Here is an 11900-nt window from a genome sequence, read left to right on the forward strand (position 1 = left end):
AGGAACCTATTCTTAGCAGTGAGATAAAGTTTTCTGTTCTATACAGGCTCTTATCCCACTCTCATCACTGCAGTATCTTTGCATTATGCAATATGATTAACATCTGCCCCGTGGGGGTCATTCTTTCTCTTATCCTCTCCCCAGGGGGAGAATCCTGCATGCAGAGGTTTGTTTAGGTAGGGTTGTGTCTTTGTCCACACTGTTCTGTGTTTATGTCAGAGAAGGCTGGTTGGAGAAGTGAGCCTGGCACTAGGAGTGGAATCAAGCAGGGTTGGGATGGTCCTTGTTTCCCAGAGAATTTTGTTCCACATTTTTGGACCGGCTGCTGAGAAAGCTTGGTCTCCTGCACAGACAAACTCTGTATCCTGCTGGCTTTCCCCCTACTTGATTTTCTTCTCCTTTCTTAAACCCTAGTACTCCCATGGCTTTGTAGCTCTCCCTGCAGCCCTGGCACATTCCAGGGCTCTGTGAATCCAGACTATTGTGTTCTTTTAAAATTGCATTTAAGAATTTGAGGTTTTATTGGCAAAGGTAACAACAAAAAATCAACACTGCTATTTCAGAGAGACCATTTAGGAAATAGCACTCATACAAAATCCCAGCTCCCATCTGCAAGCCCCAACCATGTCTACATACATTGTTATTAATTATGTTGTGTATTGTGATGACGTCTAGAGTCCCAGTCATGGACAAGGACCCCATTGTGTTAGGTGCTGTACATGTGCAGAACTAAAAGACAGTCCCTGCCCCAAAGAGTTTGCAATCTAAGGCCACATCCACCCTTGAAAGTTTTACCAATAGTATTTTTGCCAGCATACAGCTGCTGCTGTTCCAGTGTCACCAGCATGGCCTTTGCCAGTACCACGCAGCCTCACTGTGAGAGGCTGTGAAAGCAAACGGCACACTGCACTGTGAGTAGGTGTACGAGTGCCCCCTGTGTCACTGTCCAGCGCACTGCCTTGTGGGTCATTTTTGAAGTAGGGGCAGGGAGTTTTGTTCTGTGTTTGTACAGCACCAAGCACCAAGGGGTCCTGACTAGGATCCCTAGGCACTACGTTAACACAATATAAGAATAATGAATAATACCAGCACTCCTCTTGGGTGAGCGCATCCCTTGGTCTAAGTAAGGATAAAATGTGTGTTTTTAAACACATGTTAAAATCCTAGTATAGACAAAGTGATTGTAGGTTTAATATGGGTTTACCTTGACAAGCTAACGTGTTAAAACTGGTTTCAGAGTAACAGCCGTGTTAGTCTGTATTCGCAAAAAGAAAAGGAGGACTTGTGGCACCTTAGAGACTAACCATGTTAAAACTGCAGCTCACCTGGTCTGCACTATGATTTCAACATGTCAACAGGGTTAGTTAACAGATATGGGCTAACGTGTTAAAATCACACCTTGTTCCCTAAGAAAGACAAGACCCCAGTGACTGGAGTGTAGCTAGTGATTTAACTTGCATCTGTGCTAAACAGACCCTGCCTAATGCCCACAGTGTACCCATAATCCTCCAGGGTTGAGAAAGCATAGTTCCTGCCATGCCAGGAGCTATAAGGGATTTCAACCCATTCTACAGGCATTAGAAGAATAAAGGTGATGACACCGAGCACTTTATAACACCCCAGAGATTTATGAAATCTCCCAATGCCTCTACTGTAAGATGGGCAAAGGAGAATTGTTGTACAGGGTTATACAGGCAGGGGCAGGACTGTGAATAGAACCCAGGACTCCTGACTTCCAACACCCCTGCTTTAACTACTAGACCTCTCTCCTCCTGGAGCTGGAAACCAGGGAGCCTGACTCCCAGCCCTCTACTCCAACCCACTAGACCCCACAGAATGGAAACAGAACTCAGGAGTCATGACTCTGAGCCCCCCTATTCTGATCCATGAGACCCCAGAACCAGGAATACAACTGAACCCCCACCCCAGCTCCATCCTTCTAACTACTAGACCCTACTTCCTTCCCCTTGCTCTAACTACTAGACTCTACTCCCAGAACTAGGAGTCGAACCAAGATGCCTTGACTCCTAGTCCAGGCTGTGTTTATGCCTTTGGGAAACTGGTTCACAGCTGCAGGTGCCTGGGCATCGCAGCCTGTGATCGCATAAGTATCACAGTTCAGTGCCAAGCGCACAGCATATGGAACAGCTTTTAAAGCCGCACAGGTGGGATCCTATGCTGGGGAAAGCTGGGCACAGCATGGGCTGTACTACTGGACACAGCTGCTTTGGGTAAAGAAAAGGAGGGGCATTCCTGGGAAGGGAGGGGTGGGTACAAGACAGGTGACCCCTTGCTTCCCAGCACTCAGGGTCACATTGGTGGAGTGCAGCCAAGCCTCCAGGTCCTGCAAGCTGCAGTGGCAAAGCAGAGAGACCTCCTGGAGATTCAGGAATGCCAGTGCCTGGAGTGGCTGAAGAACAGATGGTGACAGGGTCACCAAGGGGTTACTCTGCAGCCCTAGCACCTGCAGGGAGCGCAGATCCTGGAACAACCCATCAGGAAGCATGGCCATGAGGTTCCCAGACAGGTCCAGAGCCTGGAGAGACACCAGCCCCTGGAAGAGGCCCTCAGGCAAGGTCTGGAGGTTGTTTCTGCTGAGATTCAAGGCTGTCAGCCTGTCTAGATGGTGGAAGACATCCACACAGCCCCCTGCATTCCAGATAATATTCAGGGAGTTCTGGGAAAGATCCAGCACCCTGAGCTGACTGCGCTTGGGTATGGCTCTGTCCTGGCGCTCAGAGCACCTTGAGATCAGGTTGTCTGAAAGGTTTAGGAACTGCAAGGCAGGGATGCCCCTCAGCTCATTCCAGAGTCCCCTCAGGTCTTGCATGCGGTTGGAAGACAAGTCAAGGAAGGTCAGGTTTGTGGAAAGCTTCCCAATTCCCCAAGTGTCCTTGATCCTGTTCTGGCCCAGCAGCAGGCGCTCCAGGGCAGGGAGCCGCCCTGACAGCATGCGTGAGAGGGCGTTGTCCTGCAGATTCAGCATCCGCAGGGTCCTCAGTCCCTCCAGGGCATTGTGCTGGATGGCCCCAATGTGGTTGGACTTGAGGTTGAGGTGCAGCAGTGGGGAAGAGCTTAGGCTCTGGAGAGTCTTCGTGTTCAGCTCCCCCAGCAGATTGTGGGAGAGGTCCAGGGTCCAGAGGTGCTGCAGTCCAGCAAAGGCCTCCCCACAGATCTCGTGGATCTGATTGGATGCCAGGCGCAGCGCGCGCAGCTCAGGGAGACCCGAGAAGACCAAAGGCCCCAGCTTGGAGAGGAAGCCGTGAGACATGTCGAAAGAGAGGACCCTGCTCCGGCTGAGCCCTGAGAAGGTGCTGGCAGAGAGGCCCTGCAGGTTATTGAACCCAAACCCCCTCCCAATGGCCCCCGAGTGCTGTAACTTCAGATGCCATACCTGGGCACCCGCCATGACCTTAAAGAACCGTTCAGCACTACCCACATCCCACGGGTTGGAGGAGACATCTAGAGTTTCCACTGTGATGTTGCGGAAGGGACTGGGGCAGGAGTGGTTGTACCAAGGGTCCCTATAGGACAGAAGGTTGGACGAGAGATCTAGAAGAGACAGGTGTCGTCCCCCGAGGTGGGTCAGATCCTCCCCGCAGATTGTCTTGATCCTGTTCAGCCGGAGCTGGAGGAAAGCCAGCAGCTTCAAGCCTTGGAAAGAGGAATCGGGTCTCAGCCTCTTTATCTGGTTCCCTGTGAGATCCAGTCTTTTGAGGGACACTAAATCTTGGAAGTAGCCACCCTCCAGCACAGTCTCGTCAAGGCCATTGGCATCCAGCAGGAGCACCTCGAGCTGCTGCAAGCCAGCCAAGGCCGTGGGTTGGAGGCTCAGCTTCCTGTTGCCCCCAAGGTCCAGGAACGTGATATTGGCCACCTTCTCAAAGGCCTTCTCTCCAATGGAGAGTGATCCCCCCAGCTGACATCCCAGAGACAGCTTCCTGAGCCTCTCCAGCCTGGGGAAGGAAGAGGCCGAGATGTTGGAGAGGAGGTTGAAATTCAGCAGAAGGATCTGGGTGGATGGGTCAATTTCCGGCAGCGTCTCATGGTGTTGAGCTTGGCAGCTGGAGACCACTGAAGCCTGGACCCTGGAGGCATGACAGCGCTGAACGTCAGCCAGGGCAGCACTAGAGCCCAGCAGCCAGAGCGCTAGGAGACAAAGGTGTCTGAGCATGGTGGAATCTGCCAAAGAGTGAGAATGATGTTACTCCACAGCACCCACTCTTGTAATGGGACAGTTATACTGTGCCTGCTAGTGGTGCTAAGTGCAGATACAACCCACACCCATTCTGTGCGGCACGCTAGCCCCTGCTAGTGATGGCTGGGAGATGTAAAGCGGTTGATGAGGCTGCTACAGGCATAATAAAGCTGTCTCTTAGCCCAGGCATAGAGGTTCCTGCTTGAGATTCCAGGTTGATTCCTACTACTAACAACCCCCGCAGAGAACTGGTGTTATACAGAGATAGTAAGATATCTAAAAGGGGACTGGTCTACTGCTATTGATTTTAGCTGGAAGCTGCTCAGACACCACTGTGATGGACTGCAAGATAAAACCCATAGATAGTGGGCTTCTGCCTCGCCCTGGAACAGCAAGAAGGGTCTCCATAAATGAGAGCTGCTAAGACTCTTTGTCAAAACATATTTTTTTTCTGACAAAACATGGCTTTTTGTCCAAGACTGAGTACTTTGTGGAAAATTTTCATTTAATGGAAAAATTTCCACTTGTCTGATTAAAAAACCTGGAAATTGAAAAATGTTTCAGTAAAATAATGTTGGTTTTGGGTAAAAGTTGTTCATCTTTTGGTTAAAAATCAACTTTTCATCTTCAGTGTGGTTTTTTTTGGGTAATCATTTTTGGTTTTTGAAAAACAATATTTTTTTAATGGAAAACTGGAAAAAATTGCCCCCAGTTTTCAGTTTAATTTTTTTCCTCAAAGAAACAAGAACTTCCCACAGGAACTGTAATTTATTAAAATAATAAAATAAAGACAATGGGCATTTTCTTAGCAGCTCTGCCTCTAACTAAGAGTCTGGGCTTGTGTCGAATATGGAGAGAGAGGGCCATCCTGGGTGCTGTGGGGCTAGTAACTGGACTCTTTGTGGGCTGGATAGGATCTCAAGTGAGGTGTTTGTACAGCACTGGGCACAATGGGGCCCTGGGCCATGACTGGCACTCCTAGGTACTACTTTGACGCAGATAATTAAGGTGGAAGGGGGTCTGTCTGCAATCCCTGCCCTGACCAGGTTGCAGAGCAAGAGATGTCAATCTGGGGGTCACAAGCAGGTAACTTCTCTTTCTTTCCCAATTTAAGAACATAAGAATATAAGAACGGCCCTACTGGGTCAGCCAAAGGTCCAGCTAGCCTAGTGTCCTGTCTTCTGACAGTGACCAGTGCCAGGTCCCCAGAGGGAATGAACAGAACAGGTAATCATCAAGTGATCCATCCCCTGTCGCTCATTCCCAGCTTCTGGCAAACAGAGGCTAGGGATACCATCCCTGCCCATACTGGCCAATAGCCATTGATGGATCTATCCTCCTTGAATTTATCTAGTTCTTTTTTGAACACTATTATGGTCTTGGCCTTCATAACATCCTCTGGCAAGGAGTTCCACAGGTTGACTGTGCATTGTGTGAAGAATTACTTCCTTTTATTTGTTTTAAACCTGCTGCCTATTAATTTCATTTGATGACCCCTAGTTCTTGTGTTATGAGAAGTAGTAAACAATACTTCCTTATATACTTTCTCTACACCAGTCATGATTTTATAGACCTCAATCATATCTCCCCTTAGCCATCTCTTTTCCAAGCTGAAAAGTCCCAGTCTTATTAATCTCTCCTCATACAGAAGCCGTTCCATACCCCTGATCATTTTTGTTGCCCTATTCTGAACCTTTTCGAATTCCTACATACCTGTTTTTGAGATGGGGCGACCACATCTGCACACAGTATTCAAGATGTGGGCCCAAACCATGCATTTATATAGCGGCAACATGATATTTTCTGTCCTATTATCTCTCCCTTTCTTAATGATTCCCAGCATTCTGTTCGCTTTTTTGACAGCTGCTGCACATTGAGTGGATGTTTTCAGAGAACTCTCCACAATGACTCTAAGATCCTTCTTGAGTTGTAACAGGTAATTTAGACCCCATCATTATATAGATATATAGTTGGGATTATGCTTTCCAATGTGCATTACTTTGCATTTATCAACATGAAATTTCATCTGCCATTTTGTTGCCTAAGTCACCCAGTTTTGAGAGATCCTTTTGTAGCTCTTCGCAGTCTGCCTGGGTCTTAACTATCTTTAGTAATTTTGTATCATATGCAAATATTGCCACCTCACTGTTTACCCCTTTTTCCAGATCATTTATGAATATGTTGAATAGGACTGGTCCCAGAACAGACCCCTGTGGGACACTACTATTTACCTCTCTCCATTCTGAAAACTGACCATTTATACCTACCCTTTGTTTCCTATCTTTTAACCAGTTACCAATCCATGAGAGCACCTTCCCTCTTCTCCCGTGGCAGCTTACTTTGCATAGGAGCCTTTGGTGAGGGAGCTTGTCAAAGGCTTTCTGAAAATCTAAGTACACTATATCCACTGAATCCCCTTGGTCCACATGCTTGTTGACCCCCTCAAAGAATTCTAGTAGATTGGTGAGGTATATTTCCCTTCCCAGTTATCTGGTACAGAAGCTGATTTAAATGATAGGTTACAGGCTACAGTTAGTAGTTCTGCAATTTCACATTTGAGTTCCTCCAGAACTCTTGGGTGAATACCAGCTGGTCCTGATGACTTATTGCTGTTTACTTTATCAATTTTTTTTTCCAAAACCCCCTCTAATGATACTTCAATCTGGGACAGTTCCTCAGATCTGTCTCCTAAAAAGAATGGCTCAGGCTTGGGAATCTCCCTCACATCCTCAGCCATGAAGACCGATGCAAAGAATTCATTTAGTTTCTCTGCAATGGTCTTACCGTCCTTGAGTGCTCCGTTAGCACCTCGATCGTCCAGCGGCCCAACTGGTGGTTTAGCTGGCTTCCCGCTTCTGGTCTACTTAAAAAAAAAATTGCTATTACTTGTTGAGTCTTTGGCTCGCTGTTCCTCAAATTCTTTTTTGGCCTTTCTAATTGTATTTTTACACTTCATTTGCCAGTGCTTCTGCTCCTGTCTATTCTTCTCACTAGGATTTAACTTCAATTTTTTAAAGGCTGTCTTTTTGCCTCTCGCTGCTTCTTTTACTTTGTTGTTCAGCTACGGCGGCTCTTTTTTGGTTCTCTTACTAGGTTTTTTAATTTGGGGTATACATTTAAGTTGAGCCTCTATTATGGTGTCTTTAAAAAGTTTCCACGCAGCTTGCAGGGACTTCACTTTTGGCCCTGTCCCCTTTAATTTCTGTTTAACTAACCTCCTCATTTTTGTGTAGGACCCCTTTCTGAAATTAAATGCTACAGTGTTGGGCCATTGTGGTGTTTTTCCTGCCACAGGGATATTAGATTTAATTATATTATGGTCACTATTACCAAGCTGTCCAGCTATATTCACCTCTTGGACCAGATCCTGTGCTCCATTTAGGATTAAATCAAGAATTGCCTCCTCTGGTGGTTTCCAGGACTAGGTGCTCCAAGAAGCAGTCATTTAAGGTGTCAAGAAACTTGATCTCTGCATCCCATCCTGAGGTGACATGTACCCAGTCAATATGGGGATAATTGAAATCCCCCACTATTATTATTGAGTTTTTTATTTGAATAGCCTCTTTAATCTCCCAGAGCATTTCACAGTCATTATCACCTTCCTGGTCAGGTGGTCGGTAAGATATCCCTACAGCTATATTCTTATTATTAGAGCATGGAATTTCTATCCATAGAGATTCTATGGTACAGTTTGATTCATTTACGATTTTCACTTCATTTGATTCTATGTTTTCTTTCACATATAGTGCCACTCCTCCACCAGCACGACCTGTTCTGTCCTTCTGATATATTTTGTACCCTGGTATTACTGTATCCCATTAATTATCCTCATTCCACCAAGTTTCTGTGATGCCTATTATATCAATATCCTCATTTAATACGAGGCACTCCAGTTCACCCATTTTATTATTTAGACTTCTAGCAATTTTATTCTAGAAATACCCATTTCTGTTGTGCGCTACAGCTGTAAGGTACAGGCACAAGTAAAGCCAGGAGGCTCTCAAGGGTAGCTGAGCGTGCCTTTCCCTCCCATCAATGTCCTCATATCCTGGCTATCTCAGGGATCAGGTACAGGGCACTGTGCGGTTGAGGGAATGGGGAGCCCACTGGATTCCCTCTCCAGGGCAGTGACTGCTGGCAGTGACTGCTGGCAGTAACCAACAACAGCCCAGTAGCATATGAAAAATGAGGGTGACCAGTCTCAGCTCAGCTCCCAGGGAACAAGTGACCATAACTGGCCCCTTCATCTCAGCAGAGGACCGCAGGGTCAGAGCTCCCCTCTAGCAGCCATACTCAGAAGGCAGCACCTAGGCATGCTGACCGGGAAGCTTGCACTGCAGGCACCCTGCTCTATCCTTGTCCAGAGCTCCCCCTCCCACCCAGCATCTCCCCCATCCCTATCAGCCCCTCTACTCACCCTGAGGGAGCGAGGATTCGTGCTGGAGATACTGCGCAGCAGCCGCGTTCACCGCCTGTGCCCTTTGCCAAAAACCCGTCTGCTCCAGCTTTATTTAAGCCCCCACCATGGAAGAGGACAGCAGCTCCCAGGAGGCTCCAGCCCCCACCTCGGTTGCTGTTTACTCAGCGGGTGTTCAGGAACTTGCAAAATAGGAAGTTGGGGGAAATTCCCCTCCGGGCCCCCTCCTGCAGTTACTGCTTCCTTGGGCGTTTGCTGTGAACGGTTGCGGGTCACCCTAGCAAGCTGGTGTGCGTGGCCTTATATCTTCTTGAGTTAATGGGCCGCAGCCTTACTCTCAGCCCTGCTGCTCTAACCACTAGACATCACTCCCCACCCAGAGCTGGAATAGAACCCAGGAGTTCTGACTCCCAGTCTCCTACTTATACCAGTAAATGTGAGAAAGTCTGGCCATTTGGACTGGGACTCTCCGTGACCTCAGGATGCTTCAGACCAAAACCTTGTGCAATCCTGGCCCGAGGCAGAGTCCTTCTTCATTCCCACTGGTGACCAGCTCCAAGCCTGAAGAGTGAGGCTGGAGAATCCCTGGGTTGTTGCTGGCTTGGACACATCCTCCCTGTGTGCGCATGGGCAGATCACTGAACCTCTCTGGGCCTCAGTTTCCCTTCTGTGAAATGGGAAGAATAGTTGTTCCTCTGCCTTGTCTATTCAGATTGTCCTGGGGCAAGGGCTGACTCTTACTGTGTGTCTGTGCAGCACCTGGCACAATGGGGCCCCAATCTCGATCAAGCATAGGCAGCCCCCAGCACAATGGGGGCCCCACTCTCAGTCAGGGTCTGTGAAACACCTGGCACAATGCAGGCCCTAGTCTTCATCAGGGTTTGTGCAGCACTCCATACAATGGAGCTCTGATTTCAGTCAGGATCTGTGCAGCGATGGCTACCAACGGGCCCCCGTCTCAGTGAAGGACTGTGCAGTGCCCGGCCCAATGTAGCCCTGATCTCATCTGGGCTCTGTAGGTGCTACTGAAATGCCAGTGGTAAATGCTGCTCCGACACTGGAATGGTAACCGGGGGCCCTAGCCAGGACCACGTTTTGGCACTATGTTAGGAGGGAGGAAAAGGAGACAAGACCCGCAGTTGGGACTGCTCTATGATGACACTTGACATTTCAGTCGTGCCAGGAGAGAGCCTGGCCAGGGAGAACCAAACTCTCTGTCTCCTTGAACTGGTATTTTCCCAGGTTGTGCTTTACCTCATTGTCAGAGCATGTTCACTTGCCCAACCCTGGAATCTCCCTGCCTTCCTGAGCAGCGCTGCAGGGCACAAGGAGTTAAACTCTCTGCGCACAGGGTGTCCCAGGACCCCGGGTAACTACAGGGTGCTTGGGAGTGTTACCCAACTGCGGCCCTTTCATCACAGCCTGAGCTAGTGCCAGGTCATGGGGCACGTGCCGTCCTCTGAAGCAAACAGGATCGGTCCAAGTTACGAAACCAGGGGTGTTCTGACTGCATAGGGGCCCGGTGTCTGGGATGCAGGAAGCACCACGGAGCCATGAAAAGGCCCCTTCTAGACAAGAAGCTCTTGCTGCCATTGGAGTGGATAGTAAAGAAAGAACCAACTGCTAGACTGCTGTGAGCTGGTTACCCCCCAGAGTTGTCTGGCCAGGATTTAGATGGGAGACCGGGTAAAGGTGTTGCAGGGAGTGGTGTAGGTTGCAGTGAACACCCTCTCCTTGGAGTCAGTGCAGATGCCCCCATGCGTTGCGAGGGGGTGCTATGGTACAGGGAGTGAGGTGGGGGCTCAGTAGGGGGGCATTATCCCCTCAGAGTCAGTGCCGGCACCAGTGTGGCATTAAGGGGTGCTGTGCTGCATGGAGCAGGGTAGGGGCACGCTCCCCTCAGCAGGAGTGCTGATACTACTGGGGTGCTGTGGGGTAGGATACCCTGCTGGGTGGTGTGGCTGCCGCTGCTCTGCTGTAGTTTTTTGGCAGACACACAATGCTGCGGTTCTAACCCCTCATGCAGATTAAAGACATTTTTCCCAAGCGCAGAAGCATTAAATACACCTCACTACCCAAATGCCAGCCTAGGTCAGTTCTGTCATCAGTGGCCCCAGATAGTCCCAGTTAGATCGGGGTGGGGGTTGTCCCTCCCCTTTAACTCCCTGTCCTAAACGGATGCTTTGGCACAGTGTTAATGCTTGCTACTCTCTACACCAGAAGCAGGTAAATTTCAGCAAGTGGTGAGCAGTCTTTGTATAAACATCTGTGGTGCCTGACCCCAGAGGCAGCTGAATCTAAGGGTATATGTACACCACTGATTAAGGTGTAAGTGTAGCAAGGGTAGACATACGCCTCTAGATTCCATATAGTTAGCATGGGTAACAACAGCAATGAAGATGTGGTGGCACAGGTATCAGCATGGACTAGCAATCCCAGCAGATGCCTGCCAGGGACCATGGCTACTTATCTGAGTGGCTAGCCCATGTTGAAGTCCATGATGCCACATCTGCACTGGTGTCGTTACCTGCACACTCTAGACTAAAGCTAGCATCGGTATGCTTTCTCACACTAGTCACACCTTAATTTGCGGTACAGACATATCCTTGGCACTGGGTGAGTGGTCTTTGTATAAACAGCTGCCATGCCCCACCCAAGAGGCAGGTGCAAGTGAGGCTTAGGGTATGTCTACACTTAAACCATTACAGCTACGGCTGCACCACTATAGCACTTCAGTGTAGAGAGTACCTGCACCGACAGGAGGGTTCTCCCGTGCGTGTAGTTAATTCACTTCCCAAGAGGCAGTAGCGAGGACAACGGAAGAATTCTTCCATCGACCTAGTGCCTTCTACACCGGAGATTAGGTCAGCATAGCTGCATCTCTCCGTGTAGTTATACAGCTGTAAGTTCCAAATGTAGACCACCCCCTTGTATCTTTCTGAAGGATATGACAAGCCAATCCCATTTATTGGTAGAATCTGCCCCAGGCAATTACCTCTGACCTGGATGAAAACTGGATTTAAATTCTGTGCATGCATTGTGCTATTACAAAACCAGAGTGACACTCCACCATTCCCACCCTGAAGAATGAAGATGGGAGAATCCTGTGGTTTCAGGGCAGAGGCGCTGCAGGCATTTCCATACTGTGGTCAGCATCTCCCTTTCTACAAAAATAGAAGTAAGAGAAAGACAAAGGAAAGTGCAGGGCCATTACTTAATGGAGAAGGAGAGCAAATAATGGCTGACACAGGGAAGGCTGAAGTGTTTAATGCCTTTTTTGCTTCA

The 11900-nt window shown here is 48.7% G+C and overlaps 1 protein-coding gene across 3 annotated transcripts; it reads right to left on the reverse strand.

Annotated features, from left to right (window-relative positions):
- Positions 1-497: 497 nt before the first annotated feature.
- LOC102935193 (toll-like receptor 5) lies at positions 498-8787 on the reverse strand. Of its 3 annotated transcripts, none has more exons than XR_006292021.1 (3): positions 8616-8787; positions 1795-4182; positions 498-1728 (listed from the first exon to the last, which is right to left on the reverse strand). XR_006292021.1 is itself a non-coding variant. In XM_043550482.1 (3 exons), the coding sequence occupies exon 3, from the start codon at positions 4172-4174 to the stop codon at positions 2210-2212; it is 1965 nt and encodes a 654-aa protein (XP_043406417.1). In that variant the 5' UTR covers positions 4175-4182; positions 7551-7679; positions 8616-8787; the 3' UTR covers positions 498-2209. The 3 variants fall into 3 exon arrangements, 2 of the variants coding, with proteins under 2 accessions (XP_043406417.1, XP_027688375.2); XM_043550482.1 differs by adding an exon at positions 7551-7679 and having other exon boundaries at positions 498-4182; XM_027832574.3 differs by having other exon boundaries at positions 498-4182.
- Between the last annotated feature and the right edge of the window lie 3113 nt (positions 8788-11900).

Source organism: Chelonia mydas, chromosome 7 (genome assembly GCF_015237465.2).
Source record: "Chelonia mydas isolate rCheMyd1 chromosome 7, rCheMyd1.pri.v2, whole genome shotgun sequence".
Classification (NCBI taxonomy): Eukaryota; Metazoa; Chordata; order Testudines; family Cheloniidae; genus Chelonia; species Chelonia mydas.

Excerpts from the sequence above, each read along its gene's own strand:
- LOC102935193 (XM_027832574.3), bottom strand. The coding sequence starts at position 4,174 with ATGCTCAGACACCTTTGTCTCCTAGCGCTCTGGCTGCTGGGCTCTAGT.